The 17445-nt window shown below is 41.5% G+C and overlaps 1 protein-coding gene and 1 long non-coding RNA gene across 6 annotated transcripts in view; one reads left to right on the forward strand and one right to left on the reverse strand.

The window, feature by feature from the left end:
• The window catches only part of ADAMTS3 (ADAM metallopeptidase with thrombospondin type 1 motif 3), a 134740-nt gene that overhangs the window by 28250 nt on the left and 89045 nt on the right, over positions 1-17445 (reverse strand). For 4 of the 5 annotated variants that reach the window (XM_066995933.1, XM_066995934.1, XM_048074409.2 and 1 more), the window contains one exon: positions 10294-10493. In XM_066995933.1, coding sequence (XP_066852034.1) covers positions 10294-10493 — 200 coding nt within the window. Of the gene's footprint in view, positions 1-10293; positions 10494-12602; positions 12798-17445 lie in introns of those variants that run through there. The other variant, XM_013190565.3, reaches the window with a different exon arrangement.
• LOC106041901 (uncharacterized) overlaps positions 1-17445 on the forward strand; it is a 34532-nt gene that overhangs the window by 3482 nt on the left and 13605 nt on the right. The window contains exons 2-4 of the long non-coding RNA XR_007167234.2: positions 5005-5104; positions 7914-7999; positions 15026-15299. This is a non-coding gene — a long non-coding RNA (uncharacterized lncRNA). The remainder of the gene's footprint in view (positions 1-5004; positions 5105-7913; positions 8000-15025; positions 15300-17445) is intronic.

Genomic DNA, 17445 nt, shown 5'->3' on the forward strand with positions numbered 1-17445 from the left:
CATAATTTTAAAAAGAGTATTTGTAGAAATTATGTTTTTTTAAAAAAAAAGAAACAGAATTGTGCAGATGGGCCAGAAATTGTTCTTCTTGAGGACCTTCTTTGTGCCTGGGAAGGTGAGAAATGTCCTTCCACCAGAGTATAAATTAGGGGACTAAAACATCTGCAGTTCATCACTGAAGTTACTTATTTCCATCAAAACAAAATAAATATTATATGATGGGTAATTGGTGGAAAATAAATACCACTGTTCAGAGTAAGGATGGTATATTTGAGCAGTATTTAGAGGTTAATTTTTTTTTTAGTCATGCTAAACAGAACTTTCGCCTTCCCCTCAGGGAAAAAGGTCATTCTGAGTTGTCCAGACTGTGGGACCTGGCACAATGACTTCAGTCCATGGTTTTAAAAAATGCAATCCCTTTTAGGACCAACCAAGAACAGACTGTCAGCAGGATAGTTTTACAAGAAATGAGCACATAACTTAGACTGCCTGCCTTGTGAAGCAATTATGCCAAAGTTCAATTATTCATCTCATATTTTCTCCTCAGTAATGCAATACGGTTGCTCCCACCAAAGTTTATGTCAGAAAAACGTTTACAATTTCCCTTGTGCCAAGAAACAACAAGCTCCCCAGGAGTGACTTTCATAGAGACAGAAAGGGTCCTGGAATTGACCTGAAGATTCAAGTTTTCTTCAAGATTTCTCCACAACACCTTTTGTTTTACACCTCTCTCTGTGGACTGCTTCAGAAGGGTCCACCACAGGATTCCCACGAGGAAGGAGCAAGTTCATATATACTCTTGTGACCTAGATACAGGAAATTCTGGAAACTGTAACCTCGCTAGAAGGTCACAAATCAAAATAAGCGCTGAAAACTGTCAGTGTAGACTGCAGCGCTTTCAGATTGCTGTAATTGCATCTACACTGTGGTTATACTGGCAAAACAAATTGCATTCCAAGATACTGGTACTGGTACAAAATGCATATATAAATCACGCCTCAGGAAACTTGATTTGTCTGATGTGAACTTGGGAAACACATCACAGATTTCCAACTGGCCATGCAGCCTCTGGTGTAGTATTTATGAGAAAAAAAGTAGTTAGACTGAATTCAACAGTAATATACACACAAAGAAGTAAATCAGCACTCTCACTGGGACAGCAGTGACAGCTGGGAGACTCCACATACAAAGTGGGTTAGTATCTGTTTACTGAGTGGATAAATAATTATTCAAACAGACAAAATAAATGCACCTGGCAGTGAACCCTACAGCTGCAGCAGAGAGCACTGGAAAAGGAAGATAACCACAAACAAACGGACTTAAGGGTTTCTGTGGAAACTCACCTATGTTTACACAGTACCAATGTCATGGGTGACCCCACATTCCCAAACTGATGTACTCATAAAACAGCAAAGGTGAAATTAAAGACACACCCTAGCCAGACTGTGCTCCCTAAAAGAAATGTGGCTGGATTCTTACTTGACACAGAAATTGCTGCCTCTTGACCTACAGCCAACCAACATCCCCAGGTTACATTGGGTGATTCCTCTGAGTACCTCCTGCAGCACAAGCTCATTCATGGTAGCTGGCCTTTCAAATCTGGGACAGACAGAAAGCTGCAGCTGCACAGCAGCTTTTGTGCAGGTACCTGTGTGACATGATTTAGGTGTTCCTGCTCCAGCAGGGGGATTGGACTAGATGATCTTTCAAGGTCCCTTCCAATCCCTAATATTCTGAGATTCTGTGGTAGCATGCGATTCCTTTTCAGGGTTGCCCATGGACTGACCTCCATGGTGTGCAGGTGGGGGCTGCAGGCTAATACACAGCAATCTGCTGGTATTTTCCTGCCTCTGCTCACTCACAGCAAGCTCTTCTCTGCTTACAACAGATCTTTCATGTGACTGTCCTTGGGTTTTGGAGACTGTAAAGCCTCAGTGACTCTGTTTCTGCCTTGATTAAACTACTGACATTTCTGTGTCTGACTTGTGCAGAGGAAAGTGCAGTTTTTTAATTAGCATTCTATACTGAAGGAGAGTCGAGTATTTCAGAATGTAATGATCAATGCCATCATCTGCTGTACTGTTTGCATCACTGGTAAGAAAATGGCTTGAAAATAAAGTCCTTATTGGTCTACAGACCATCCACAGGTACAAACCACTAGATGAAAAGGCAAGGAATGAGCTGAGCTCTTTTGGTACACTTTTGCATGCCATTATACTTTACCAAAGTCTGAGGGTAGAATTAGATTAAAACTAACAAACTAATACATAGGAGGAGTATGTGATGGTTGCATCCTATAGAAATAGCTCTTTAACTAGTAACCTTGACAGACACTGAGGTAAGTTAGAACCCTGCTGAAACTGTGTGTGTTAACACTCACGGTTCTAGGACTAGAAGGTGTGGGACTTTGAAAGAGGCTGTCTTAGCCTCTTTAGTCCTGTGATGAAGAGAGAGGGCCTGAGACATTCTTGAAGCCACCCAATTTAGCTCCACAGTGTGTAACCCAACAGCTGGATGTCAAGCAAGACAAGGACTCTCAAACTCCTAAGAAAAAGTCAGTATCTACAAAACAGGCTATTTGCCCATAAAGAACATCCTTCAGTGCTCACCGTGATGTGGAAACGTGAGGAAATAAGCAGAGAGATTCTTCTGAACTGTGCCACTCTAGCACAACTGTTTTCCACAGAAAGCCAGACTGGGAGATGACAGTTCAAAGGTTTCAAATGAGAGAACAGAAGCTGCCTCCTCCCCATTCTCCTCTTCCAACTCAACACCCAACCCACAGCCTGGTCAAGTCGGCAGTGAGACTCCTGTTGTGAGATTTTTGTAGGTGTCCGGGCTCTGCAAACACTCAGATGTGTAGGTCTGCAATACAGATAAGCCTCCTGGAATGTCACTCAGCAGAGGCAAAAGAATGGGCAGGAACAGTGATCGACTTGGGCTTTTCTGGCAACCTTTCCCTTAAGATTATTTTCCCAGCCTTTATTTTGCATGACGTTTTTCTTCTCATTTCTTGTTTTCCCTGTGTGCTGTTTAAGTCTCATACCAAAGTAGTTAAAATCTTGACAGAAATGACTAGATTGTCATTACATCTAAAAAAGGTAACAGTCTTTACTGTAATTGACCTACAGCTTCTCATGGATGAAGTGTTTCAGCTTGCACCTGCTCTTTATGACACATACTCCCAGTAGATGGAGCCATTGATGTATAAGAAAAGCACTTCAGTTCAGTTTATCAGTTCTGCTGTTTACAAAGCTAAATGATTTAAGAGTAAAAAGCCAATACTCTGAAATCTTCCTTAATGAATTTTTACCACGGAGTGGAAAAACAATAGAACAGATTATTTTCTGGAGTTCATCTCCTGCCAACAATGCACTGCTTTGATACATGCAAAGAACAAACATAAAGACAACGCTTTACAATACCTTGTATCTATTAATTCCGCCACAATAGTGGTCAACAACTAGAATTAATAACTAGAATTAATTAGTTGGCCAACAACTAGAATTAAAGACACAGAGGAGATGACAACTTCAAAATACAACACTCAGTGATTGCTTATTTCAAGATTCCTTTCCCAGTAAAAGAAAGAGAAGACAATTGCTCAAAAAACATGTTTGTGTTGATGTTCCATGAGATACGTGGTAAAAAACACAATTCCCTGCAAAGTACTGTATCAAGGATATTTTGTTACTCACAGGAATTATAACTTTTCATCTCAAACTTTCTGGATTCAAGTGTTAACTTACTTCCACGTTTGCCAAAACTGCATTAACTCCTGTTTCACATTCTTCAGCAATATAAATTATCTGTGCAGTTTAGCGTAGTCACAAGTGACTGCTCAGGGAAAATCTGGAATTAGCATTTCTGAAATGCTGCGAGTAAGAACAGTCCAGCAGATCTGCACAGAAAAATGCTGCAGATTACCTGCTACTTGATGCATACTATACTCAGTTGCCAGCATTAGCTCTTGTTTCCACACTGAACTGCAAAGAAAAGAATGAGCCCTGATCTGACTTTTCTCCTTTATCTGAGATAATAACATCCAGGCAAGTGATCATGTTAGAAACCAGAAGTCAGAAGAGATCTCTCAGTTAATGTGTTTGGGCCCTACTATGCACTTCTAGCCACTCTGAATGAGAAAGACACTAAAATTCATGGTTATCCTATTTCTATTCTAAAAAATCTAAGTGAGACAAAGTGGATAGATCAAAAGCTCCAGGTATAGGGTGTGCATGGAGAACTATGGCAGAAGGTTGAGACATACCTGGCACTGTCTTCCTGCTGAAGTTAATCGTAAAGCTCCTATCAACTTCAGAAGTGAGCATTAAGCAGTCCTGACACTCACCTCCTTGAAATAGTATTTGCACCAGAATTGACATTAAATGTGGACATTTTTTCTGTGCTCAATAAACAGTGTCAATGGGCAACAATCTAGAATTATTATTTAGGAAGGAGGTGGTACCACAAACCTGCAGTGCTCGGTGGGTAGTGATTGCCAAAAGCAGAAGTCTGTCAAGCAGCTTGCGATTTGAAAATGAATGATGCATAGAACTATCACTCTACTAGCTAATTTTGGTTTATTCTCAAGAAGGAAGAAAGGAAAGATGTGAATATTGACGAGTTCAAACCTGCGTAGAACCCCCGAGTATAACCTGGTGTCTCTGTGCTATCTTTCTGGTCTAAATACTTTAATCCAGGGAAACTTTGTCTTAAGTAGGCACCAAAGGAATAACAAAGGTCACTTTCCTAATACAGGAGACCTTGAATTTCAGATCTAACAAAACCAATGCTAAAACCCTCCAGCTTACAAAGACAGGGCCTGGCTCCTGAGGGACCCACTGAGTCAAGGGAGGCTGCCTGGCTCTGGGGCATGACCAGGGTAGGGGAACAAATGGAGGGAGAGAGGAAGGAGGGCAAGGGGACAGTCTCAGTCCTGCAGTACCCCATTTCCCACTCCTCTGCCCATCTTCGCTCTATTTGCTTCCCCCTGTACTTCTGCAGGTTCTCCAATGGATGCTCGACTGGGGATTAGGAATGGCACCGGCGCTATGGCAGGGTTTGGGAAATGGAGCCTAGAACCCCTCACATGCTCCCGGTAAAGGTAAGATCAAGAAAATAAGTGTCAGTTGTGTGACCTCAAGGAATTCAGCTGAAACTGCTCAGTACTGGCCAGGCCACAGAGCTAACAAAAACAACTCCAGGGCAATGACATTCTCTCAAGTGGGTGACTTAGCCATCAGCCCTTCTGGAAAGCAGGCTGTAAGTGACTTCAACAGTTTATGCTGTGAAATAATGGTACAGCTTCACCTATGAGCTAGAGACCACACTAGATTTTTTTGTTTTGGAGTAGATGAGCCCACTGGGGCTTCTGACTTCCAGTTCTGTCCCTTAACAGCTGTTTTAGATGCATCTCTGATGCTGGCTTTTTCTCCCTGTTTCTAAAGCCAGGAGTACACATAAATATTGAATACAGGGAATCATTTCAGGCATTCCTTTAGCTGAAACTGAACCTCTGGCTCTAGAGCTCCCAGTGACATCTCAAGACCATGCAGTGCTTGGTTCTCAGCAAGCCACCTCTGGCATAGAGAGCAGTGTAGTTGTGTCAGCATGGCACTGCGCCCAGGATAACCAGTCGTGGCACAGGGTTGAATGAATGCAATTAATACTGCTTTTTTGAACTTGAGCTAAATAGCGTTGCCTTTGCTGCCTGTGCATATTATTTTGAAGCTAATCTGGAGCTATCTTGCACATACTGCATTACATATGGCAAAACAGCCCTTAATTTCCCTGCTTGGGAAGGCAAGTTAGACTCAGCAAGTTACCATCAGCCTTGCAAAATCCCCATGAATGCTAGTAACATCACGAATTGTCTTCTTCCCCCAATTTCTAGGAATAGTAAAAGATACAGGTTCAGATATGCAAAGTTCAGATCTTGAAACTTAACACTGCTAGATCCAAACCTAAACAATCTGAACCCAAAAGTCGGGTTCATTTATGTCATGCAAATTCAGCTGTGCTGAATTGTATCTGTTGATGTCACCAGTGCAGCACTGGACTGCAACAGCTGCAGTCCTAGTGGCTGATGATCTTCTAGGAACAAGCAAAGGCTTGCTCATGTGCTTTCTAATTCCCTCAAGCCTAAAAAAGAAGCTTCTGCTAGCAACAAAGATACACAGTTACTAGACATGCATTCACAGCCACCAAAGCCTTGCTGTCAATTTCCTTCTGTCTCAGCAGTAATCCACAGAGCAGTCCAGGTTCAGTGGCTTGTTTCTCCTCAAAGATCTTAACACTCAGCTTCCTAACACACACGAGTCAAAAGCCTTCTGTGTGCATGTCAGAGGAAGGCAGGAAGTTATGATTGAATGCCTTGGGCTCCAAAACCGAATGCACAGACATTACTCAACAGACCCTTTTCATCAAATCAAGATTCTACAGCATCCATTTGCTTATTGTTAGAGAGCAATTCCTTATGCATGCTGAAATACCACTAAAACATTTAAGCTCCCAATTAGAGAAACAGTAGGAAAGGCGTCAGTCTGAACAAAGCGCCAGGTTGTAAACTTAGCAGACTGAATTCTGTTTTTCTGTTACAATGTGTGTGTTATGTCTGGAGTTTCTTATTCTAGATTTATAGCAGAGTATAATTCTATACAGAGTTGTTACAGTTCTACACAGAGTTTCACTGGAAAAGATATCAGTTGGTTTAAATTCTTACCGAGGAGATTTTTTTTTCCTGTCAAATTCTATGGATTAGATTTTTAAATTGCTGGTCCTCATTTTGGGAGCTCAAAAGGTGGGGCAGATTTTCAAAGGTGCTCTTGGAAAACTGAGACTGGACTGTGACAGGTACCTGGTGCTGAGAACTTTTTTTAAATGCACCTGGCTCTAAACATCTAAAAGGTAAGTGGGGTCTTACGACAATAACAGCATAACAATAGGTACACTCCGATCCTGGCCCTATACTTCCTCCACAGTATTTGAGAGATTTCGTCTGCACCTAAGCAGCGTAGTTTTTCACACATGTAGGATTTGTGTTATTGGCAGCACAGTTCATTATGAATAGTGAGCTTATTTAGATGACTGAGGAGCTTATAAAGGGAGCCAAGAGACATTCTCTAGATACTGCAGCTCATTTTCAGTCTGAAACACAAGAGGTAACATTTTCAGCCTCAGCTTTCCATGCTTGAGTAGCAGCAATATGACGCAACCATTGCACAGTGCACTAAATGGGAGCTGTAAAGGTGCTCGGGGCAGGACATATTACAATACAAGACACATGAATCAAAGCTTGGACCAAAGGGAAAGGACATGGGAGAGAAGTAACGCCTTGACCATTCTAAGTGCATCATTTCTGTGTTGTATGTTTTACACAAGGTCCACTGTGAAGGTGGTGTCCCTGAGAAGTCTAGCGTAGAGTGCTGAGTCTTGCCACTTGCTTTCTAATCACTTCACATTGTCACCGATCTCACCTCTTCCATGAACTTGTTGAGAGTAGATTTTCCCCTGGCCTGATTAGTGCAGTGGAGTTGAGCATGTTATCCCGGCAATCACCAGTCATCCCTTACATAATTCAGGCTTAAAAGAACTAAGTGAGAAGCACTGAAGCTTCTCTTTGGCTCTTGCACATAAAAAGAGTAACTGAGCTTCAGTGCCTGCCACGGCAGTCAAAATGGTATTAAGTTTGGAGCAATTAAATAAATTATTAGCAGAAAACGTGTAAGAAAAATTTATCAGCACAAGCATATGAACTAACCATAAAACAAGGACTGAAGGCCAAATTCACGTTGGCTGTCCCTCCTGAAGTGGAATGATGTGTACTAAGGAGAGGTGAGATTGTTTTTTTTTTGATACGGGAGAGTAGGTGTTTCTGATGCTTTGCAGTGAAAGGATTTAATTCTCTTACTCAGGAATGATGGTGGCTGGTGTGACACAGAGTAAAGAGGATCTGTGTGCCTTAAGAAATCATTTTGAAATGACTTCCAGAAATAAAACGGTGAGTGAAAAAAAACCACATTGATTAATTCCTACATTGATCAAATCATTATTAATTGTAAACCTGTTTTCCTAAGCCTGTCTTTATCTTTTCTTCTTTCCTGGAAAACCTTATGACCCCCATAGCTTCTAAGATGGATCCATACAGGTTTGACATTGACATGCATTAAGGAAAGGCCACATGTTGCAAGGGATTACACATCTCCCTTTACATTCATTTCATATATACATTTTTTAGATTTCCTAAGATGGAAAAAACAGAAAACATGAAAGCTTGAACAATTCTAGTGTTCAGTGCTGGTATACTATGTGACTTCTAATGTACAATGTGAACTGTGCTCTTCTGTACTGTGCATTTCCATAGAATCTGATAGTATCTTGCCACTGATTTTACAGCCTGAGATGTATATCTAGACAAAAAATAATTGCTAACCCTAGAGGATACACTATAAAAGAGTTATGTGAGTTTGCTTCTTTAGATTTTATTGGGAGTTTCTATTCATATTGCCACAGCATTTAAGCAAAAGACTTAACTAGAGGGTTTGCTTTCTTTTTAAAGTGCCATTTACTATTTAGAGCAGTTCTTTGTTCTGCATGTTTATTCTTTAAACAGGTTTTCCTTCAAAACCGTGCTGCAGCAGAAGCTAGGAATTATTAAGGATATTAGAAGACCTCTTTCTTCCCAGTGGTTTTCAACTATATCCTCTCACTGTATAAGTACAGTAGGAACAGACTCATGTCCAGAGGTCCTAATCCAGGTCTTTCAGACAAAATCCCCCTGAAACCAATGGCAATTTGTCAGACAAGTACACCTTTGCTATAGTTTTGTTGACTTTGAGTCAACAGGATAATTAAAGGTAAAAAAACTTCAAAATCTTTAAAATAGTTTTGCAAGTTTACACTACTACTTTTTGAACTAGTAGTATTGGCAGAAGCAACAACACTGTTAGTACAATGATACGTGTAAGTTGACATATTCCAATTTAAAATCTTTTACTACTGTAAAATCATTTAAGTATTATACAAAGACCTAGTAGTAGATTTTTTTAAATAAAAAGTTTGCAGAACCTTCCTGCATGAATAATCTCTCCTGGCAACACCTGCCCCACAAAGGCAATTTCATAGGATGCCAAAACTCTAATCCCCAAGGCATCTCCTAAAGAAATGGAGCACAAATGCATGGTGTCACTGCCCCAGTTCTCCCGCTTTCCTCTGCTTGGGCAATAAGAATGAAAATTAAAAAACCCAGGAGCACTGAACACTCCTGACAAGTCTGCTTGGCCTGCTCCCAGAAAATCTCATTTACAGAATAAACATCTTGCTATCTGGAGTTCCTAAATGGCAGCAGACGTGGCTCATGTTGTGCTAGGGAATATTCACACCCTCTTGTTTAGCCAAGCAGCAGAGAAAGAGTGTGAGAATAGAAGCTATCTTGTGATGATGAGTGTGATTAGCACTGCCTGCTAGATATCATTGCTGTGTTTATAACACAACTAACACAGGAGTTAATTAAGCTTGTAGAAGCCAAGAGCCTACCAGTTTAATCACTATCATGAACTCCTTCCAAACGCACTCAAAAACACGGGGAATTTTGGCCAGTATGAGCTCACATCACCCAGAGGGCATCTATCAACCAAAACCATTTATTGGGAGTGGCAATTCTATGCCTCATGTATGGGACAGTATCTGCCATCATCCAACGATTCAGACATTTTTCTGTTTTTTTGTTTTGTTTTGTTTTTGTTTTGTTTTGTTTTGTTTTTTGATTTGAGGTTTGGGAAGAGGATATGGGCATGTTTCTGTTCTTAAATGACCCTCTTTTTTTTTTAACCAAACCTCTTCTGCCCAAAGCATCAACAAAACTGTTAGTACCTGCCCTCTTTAGTTCTGTATAACCAAATTTTATGAAGGAAGGAGAATGTGACACAGCACATTACATGTTAAAAGGATGCATACTAATACAGTCTCACAGAATTCATCAAGCTTTAGTTTAAAGAGAGTCTGTTTGCACACCTTGAGTGTATGGGTTAGTGGAATTATTCTGTGTGACTCTGTAAGGTGTACAAAGGACTGTGCTTTCACTGAGGGTCAAAGATGACAAATTCTTGGAATTATCCTAGAATGTGCCCTAGAAAACTGTTGAGCATCTTGAGAAGAAAAAAGCAAATCCAAGAGCAGACAAATTTATCATCTTTATATAGGTATCAAGCATGGTCTCCTAGATATTCCTGCAAGAATTTAAAAAAGCCTTTAACATTTCAAAACAAACAGCGCAGCACTGTGGAAGATACTCACTATGTTCATGAGGGTGAGGAGGTAGTTTTGAACATGTTCTTTGCCATGGAACCGGACGACAGAGTCATCCACACCTAGCAGCACCTCAATGTTGTAGTCATCATCTCCCGCGTGCCTGCGTCGTCTCAGGGTTTCATTCACTTGCTGCTCTACACTGCTGTACAGGGAACTCAGGTCTCCAAGGCCCCCAGTAAGAGACTCTACAATGAAATAGCAAGATATAAACATCTACTCCAATTCCACTTCAGAAACATCCCCCCCGTACAACATCCTCGCCTATATAGTCACCACTTTGGAAAAAATAAATCGGGAACTTGGAAGAGGAGAGATTATTCTATGTACTTACAGGTAGGGGAAATCAGAGACACAATGAAAAATATCAATCACCATATGGTTCTATAATTTACTACACAGTTCATTTCCAACATAAAAAACATCCTTAAGGACAAGTTAGACCACATGCTTTACTTCCTAACCCAGAATTTCCCCCTTCCTTTTCTGCAACACATCAGGCATGTGTTACAGAGTGCCTGTGCAATAATTAACTTGTGGCCTCAGCGTCCTCATACCCAATCCGTGGAACATCTAGGCAAGAATTTCTCTTTTTTTTTTTTTCTTTTTTTTTCTTTTCTTTCTAATATTGTTTAAAAAAACAGATGTTTGAAAACCCTATCCCATGAATATCATAGATTATTAGAAGAATCCCTTGAAGACATGGATCAATGGGCAGAGTTAAGATGAATCACTTTGAATTGGCTTTTAAGGGTATATGTTTAGTAGCTTGTATCTGAAGACTCAAAAGCTATTTCTTCCCCTTAGCACAGTAAAGCAAAACGTTATCATGGATTTTTGTCAGGAAAAAGTCACAGCTGTAGGCTGCTTAATTCTTCCAAAAATCAAGCCAACACATCAACAGGCTCTAGGCAATAAACAACAATAAAGATGTCTGTTTGGAACATCTTACATTGCAAATCTTTAGCTAAATACTGCAGTCCTCACTAGGAATTGGACTATTCTTGAGTCTCTGGCTCTGCGACAGAGTCAGGGAGCATCACCGTTCCCCCAGGTCTTCCATTCAGGAGAAACAGACAATCCAGCCCTTAAACACACAGAGATATTCCTGCTTTACGAACCCTGCAAAAGCAACCAGCTTCAAAAGGACAGAAAGGAGAGGAAGGTTTTGCTGTCCACTAACACTGACTTGTATCAGAAGGGGGCATTTCCCCAAATGATGGCACAGCTTTCAAGCCCTATTTCTCTACACTGGAGCTGATGAAAGGCCAAGTTGCAAGTACATGAAGTAGACCTTCACACACTTTCAGGCAAGACTCCCAGTAAACTGCATGCAAGTTTTGCTCATGGAAGGACAGCAGGACCAGGGCCAATGTTGCGAAATGTGCTGGGTGGCCACGATGAAATTTGTAATTCATCCTGAGCAGATTCAACACCCAGCTCAATTAGCTGGGCAGCCTCTCCCTCCCAGGTACCACAGTGGTTCACAGCAACACATAAATAACTCTCCCCAAACCCCACATCAAATGGCAAGGTTGTCCCCAGTTGTTTTCAGAAGCTTAGCCCGTCACTGTGGGTGAGAGACCAGGTCTGCAAACAGCTTTACAATTCAACCACAAGTCCTCACACACTCAAGAATGCAAACCCTGTGATAGCACACAAGTGGGAAATTCATAGACAAGCTCCAATTCTAAAAATTGCTGCAGCTGGCAAAGCTGTGGAGCGCAGTGTCCAACGGAAATATACCAGCAATGTCATCATATCACTACACCCGCAGCATGAATGGAATAGCTTGAGATCACTTCAGAAAGAACCAACTATCTGCACTGTGCAGCACCTTTGGTTTGGCTGTCACTTCCCTTACTAAATAGGTGGTTTTGTGGTTCAAAGGAAGAGGAGAATCTCTTTTTTGTGTACGTGTGAGTGGGCAGGAGGAGTCAGAAAGGATTTCTCTCCCCCCCACCCCCCCCACCCCGCTCTAATATGGAGCTACTTTGTGCACACAGAAGGTAAAGGTACACTTAATATGCCAACATTTTCCATACACATATCCAGATAATTTTTTCATGTGCAATCCCAACAAAGCAAGAAAAAATAAACTCACTCTAGGAAGAAATGTATTGACCATTTTTGGCCCAGATTTGGAGGGAAAAAAAAGTACCAGAAACATTTTCAAGCATTGAGCCTCCTGCCCCCTAAAATGCAACTTGCATACTTCTTTGTATAGAAGACCCCAGTCTCCCTCGAACTGGGCTCAGTGATAAAAACAACCAACCAACCAACACCATTTCACTCACCCTGGCATGCAGCACTTTCCATGAAATGCACCAGGACTTTTCTGGATATCAAGCAGTACCCACACTCTCTACATTTTTTTCTGGTGCTAACTGGTTTTTAACTTCTTGTCTGTTGCTCCTGACTCTCCGTTAAGTACAGGACTCCTTAACAGAGAACTGCTAACGCAGCACAACAACTGTCAGCTTTAAAGCTGATCTGAGCTACTTATCAGCCAATAATTAATTAGCCTCATCCTCTGAGTTGCCATTCCTCACATCTGCGCTGGGAAGCAAAGCTGGAAAAGATTCTTTACTGAGAGGGTGGTCGGGCGTTGGAACAGGCTCCCCGGGGAATTGGTCACAGCACCGAGCCTGCTGGAGTTCAAAATGCATTTTGACAACACTCTCAGACACATGGTCTGATTTTTGGGTGGTCCTGCATGGAGCCAGGAGCTGGAATCAATGATCCTTGCAGCTTGGGATATTCTATGGTTCTCTGATTTCATAAGTCATCTCCCTAAACATGCTCACTTTGAAGTGCTGTACCCTCTCTGAAAAACCCAGGGTAGTACAAATGATTTATCTGTTCTCTTGTTTGCCTAGTTTCCATAGTCTAGCACTCCAGTGACTTAAGAGTTAAACAACCAGATAAAAGCCTGGTTTATACATACTAAGGATAGCTCTGTTTACAAATGCTGCAACCCGCATCTGTTGCCAAACACTGTATAGACCGCAAAGGCAAATAGGATGATGTCATGACACGAGAGCGGCAGCACAAAGTGAGAAGATGCCTGTGTTCCCATAACTCACTCATTAAAACTACTCTGTTATTCATGATTCAGCTGAGTACTAGTGCACTTGTGGAAATTTTAGAAGAGCTCTCAGACTTGGTGAAGCTTTGCATGGGACTGAAGACTGTTTGAAATACCTCAATCAACAGGAAGGGTTTTACCATAATTGGATCATTCATTCTGGGTAATTCTAAAAAGCTATAGCAGACACAAAGGGGAGGAGGGTCAGTAGACATCCTTTCTGAGCAGCACAGAAAGTGTCCTCAGATATGTCCTGTTCAGGAGACAGCACTGTTATTCTTAGAAATACAAAATACACACATGTAATTTGGAACCTCCCAGGCAGGTGGACGCAGAGACAAACACATTACATTTTTGTATCTGATCTGCTCTACAGAAAACAGAACAGTTGTCCAAGTTGTTTACATTTGGTCTATGCATTGCATTGTGCCAAATGAGACCTGTGACAAAGCCAATACCTATGTTTGCAGTAAAGTTTTAGTGAAAACCATCTTTTATCTCCTCTCAGTATTACTGAGAGCTTCCCTACGTTGGAAAGGTGATTTTTTAGAAGGCCACAGCCCCTCTGATTCACAGTTCTTTGAAAATTTTTGATGTAAATGTCATTGTGGAAGCTGCAGGAGGAGGAAACCTTATGGAAAAATGTTAATAGAGCTGTGTACTCTGCAGTATGATTGCTACAACCAGGGAAGACCTCGGCATTCTCCGTTCAGTTCTTTCTGTAGGTACTAACACGCACTGGCAATCCAAGGGCAGAGTTCAGCCTGAAGGCTTCTTGCACAAATCTTGGTTAATGCAGAAATAAGATTGTTGTCTGTGGCTTGGCAAAGCTTTCACAGAGCCCCCATCAATACTGCAATAAATAACAAATACAACCACCTTTTTCCTTTCTAACCCCTTCTCCCCAAACACAAAAGATATCTACACTGCAGGGAGCACATCATCTGCATATATCTAACCAGAGGTGGTTTTGGCATTGAGATAAAACAGTTAACACGTAGGGTAGCCCTATAGATTTGCTAGCCAAGTGCTAGGGGAGTGCCTTTGGACACCCCCTTATCTGCACTTTGGAGCTGCTGTCAACAGGTAATGCAGAAATAAATCTTTCCTAACAAAACTTTTCCAGAGCACAGAGCAGGTAATTCAGACACAGAGTGAAGTGGGAGAAAGAACCCCCCTTATTATGACAAGTGGGAAGAGATCACAGCAATTCTTACTGAAATGAGTTATTTAGATTAATCATTTGAAGACAAAGGTCCTCTGCAGGTTAATCTACAAAGCCTACCGGGCAGCTTTGAATGCACTGTCTAGCACACTGAGGAGGCAGGGCTGTTGTTGGATGGCAATTCTTTGTTATGCACAGAGGAAACTAGTCTGTTTGTTTGCAGATTTGTGCTAGACAGACTAATCCTTCCTAATCTCATTCTGGAATTAGCTGGTTCATTATCTCTTCCTTTTTTATTCTGCTAGTCACCTGCATCTTTTACTTCATGACTTTACCTGTCAGGAAAAGATTAGTCCATGCTCTTTCACCAAGTGAAATGGTTATGTAAACGTTTGGGTAGCAAGACAAAACATACAAGATTGCATGCACATATGCAGGTGTGTATTTTTATTTTGTTTTTTCCACAGGACACATCAGAGCCTGTCTACCATGCATCATGCAGCAAAAATGAGGAGAGCAAAGAATGACATCTTCCTCCAGTCCAGCTGGGGTTTCTCTGCCAAGAAAAGGCAGGAGGAGTTCTGTGAATGTAGCGAATGAAGTAGTGGAAATGGAACAGGAACACACCAAAAGGGAATCACCCCCACATGCTTTGTCATCGTATTTTGTTGAAAACCACAGCTGCTAGCCTCGCCTTGTGCCACCTCTAGAGACTTGGAACCATGCTGCTGGAATTAGAAGGTAAGTTTCTGTCAAGCATGCATATATCTGCAGAGCCTCTCTGTGAACCCAGAGGGGTGTATTCAAAAAGACAACTCCTTTGCAGACCAATAAAGTCTGCCTCCCTTTCAGATCCTCTTTCAGAAACACCGGACACTTCACATAAACACCTACGTCAAAAGTCAGGCACAACTGTACCCCTCCTGAATGCTCTCCCATATTAAAAATAACATATATTCTGGGTCACAGAAGGAATCTGTTCACTTTTTCCTTGAGCATAACTTAGAAGAGTGAAACTATAGCTGTGTCCCTACTATATTAATTAAAGCTGTGATCTGCCCAAGTCCAATTTAATGAATGCTGTTATCAGTCAAACCTCTCTATACCTCAAGAGAGAACCCTAAGAGTTTTTCAAATGGAAGACTCTTACAATATTATTTTATACTTTAAAATATGTGGGCTGAATTGTATGATACTTGCACTGCCTGGCAATGCCACTGAAATCAGCAGCATTCCTTTTATGTATCCATGTACATATGTTCCTTATATATACTTGTCTAAGGAATAACAAGACACAGCTGGATGCTGCATTCACACACATTTCGCTTGGTGAAGTTGAGCTGAGTGTGACATATCAACACTTCACTCATTTTGAACCAGTACTAGAGACCTCAGCTAGCTGAGGCAAGAGAAAGAAGGCAGGAAGATGCTCTTCAGCAGCAGGAAGAGTTATCTTCAGAATTAGATGTGCCTTGCTTGATCCCTGACTTTCCCCTGTGTCAAAGGCATCTCAAAAAACAAGGAAACATGCAGGCTCTAAGAAATACCTCTATAAGCAGAAGGCAGAGGTTAATGCAGTATAACTACGTACCTCTCCACGGTAACAGCACTTATTTACTTCAACTCACATGTGGCTCTGAAGAGCGAGGTGATACCTCTCCTGGACATCAGACTCACAGAGGATCTCTATGATCTTCTAAATCTGTCTCTTTTGGAGGTGCTTCTCTCATCTCAACGTGTCTGAGCTAGCAGACAAGTGGATCAAATTCAATCATGCACAAAAAGGAGAATGTCCCGAAACAGTGGCAAAGCAAGACAGGACTCGTGCTCCACTCCTAAACACTAACTGCTATCTGGAGAGGAGCCTGGCTCACCTTCCACCCATATGGACACTCTTGCATCTTGAGCTGGACATGGTCAGATGGAGTGGGCAAGACTGTCATAACTTAACGGTGACCTACGCCATTTAGGCATAGGTTTAATGTTTAGTATTAATAGCAATGCTTTTAAAAGGAAAAGAGAAATGAGCAGAGAAGGAAGAATTGCATTTCAGTGAGGATCCTAAGCATGAAAACAGTGGTCAACAGAGATGAGATCTAAGGAGAGAAAGGAAGTATGAGTGAAGATGGAATGGAGAGATCGGGGGCCTGCAAACATCTCAGTGAGGTTCTTCTGAGCTTGGTGAAGGCCCAGCAGTGGTGCCAGAGGAGGACAGCTGTACGTCAGGGCACACTGGTAAAACTGTGTGTGAGGCCAGTGTGTGAGCTCCGGTTGTGTCCCCGCACCCACTGCTGCACAGCAGGTATATGGGCCACACATTTAGACTCTAGGAGCAGGATGATGTCACAGAGTCACCCATAAGTTTGAATTTCTTTTTGCCAAAATATTAGGACCTACTGACAAATTTAGGAGAAGCAAGAACTCTCTTGTCTAATTTAACCTTTTCCTGAAAATACACTTGGCAGCGGAGTGTAGGAGGCTCCACAAATTCATAATGAAAATAAATGAGAAATCAGTTTGGAACAAATTGGGATCAATGTATATCCCTTCTTAACAGGTGTGTTAACACACAAAATGTCCCCCAAGACAGCTGTATTCTGTAGCAACAGCAACAACAAAAAAACATCCATCCATTATGCTATTTTCAAAGAAAGGAAACCAGGCCAACTCATAATGTCATTTCTAAAGTTGCATTAAGTAGCCGTTGCACATTTTTCTACTTGTTAAGGGCTGGACAAATGTGTTTGCATGATTGCTTTCTCCCCTAGTTAGAGTTTCTTGAAACTCTGTATTTTCTTCAGCTCTCAAAACCTTTGCTAGCAGGGTGGAGACAGGCATTCACAGTTAAATTTTTCTCTGACCCCTTTTCCCTGTCTCAATGCTCGAA

The sequence above is a fragment of the Anser cygnoides genome, chromosome 4 (genome assembly GCF_040182565.1).
Source record: "Anser cygnoides isolate HZ-2024a breed goose chromosome 4, Taihu_goose_T2T_genome, whole genome shotgun sequence".
Classification (NCBI taxonomy): domain Eukaryota; kingdom Metazoa; phylum Chordata; class Aves; order Anseriformes; family Anatidae; genus Anser; species Anser cygnoides.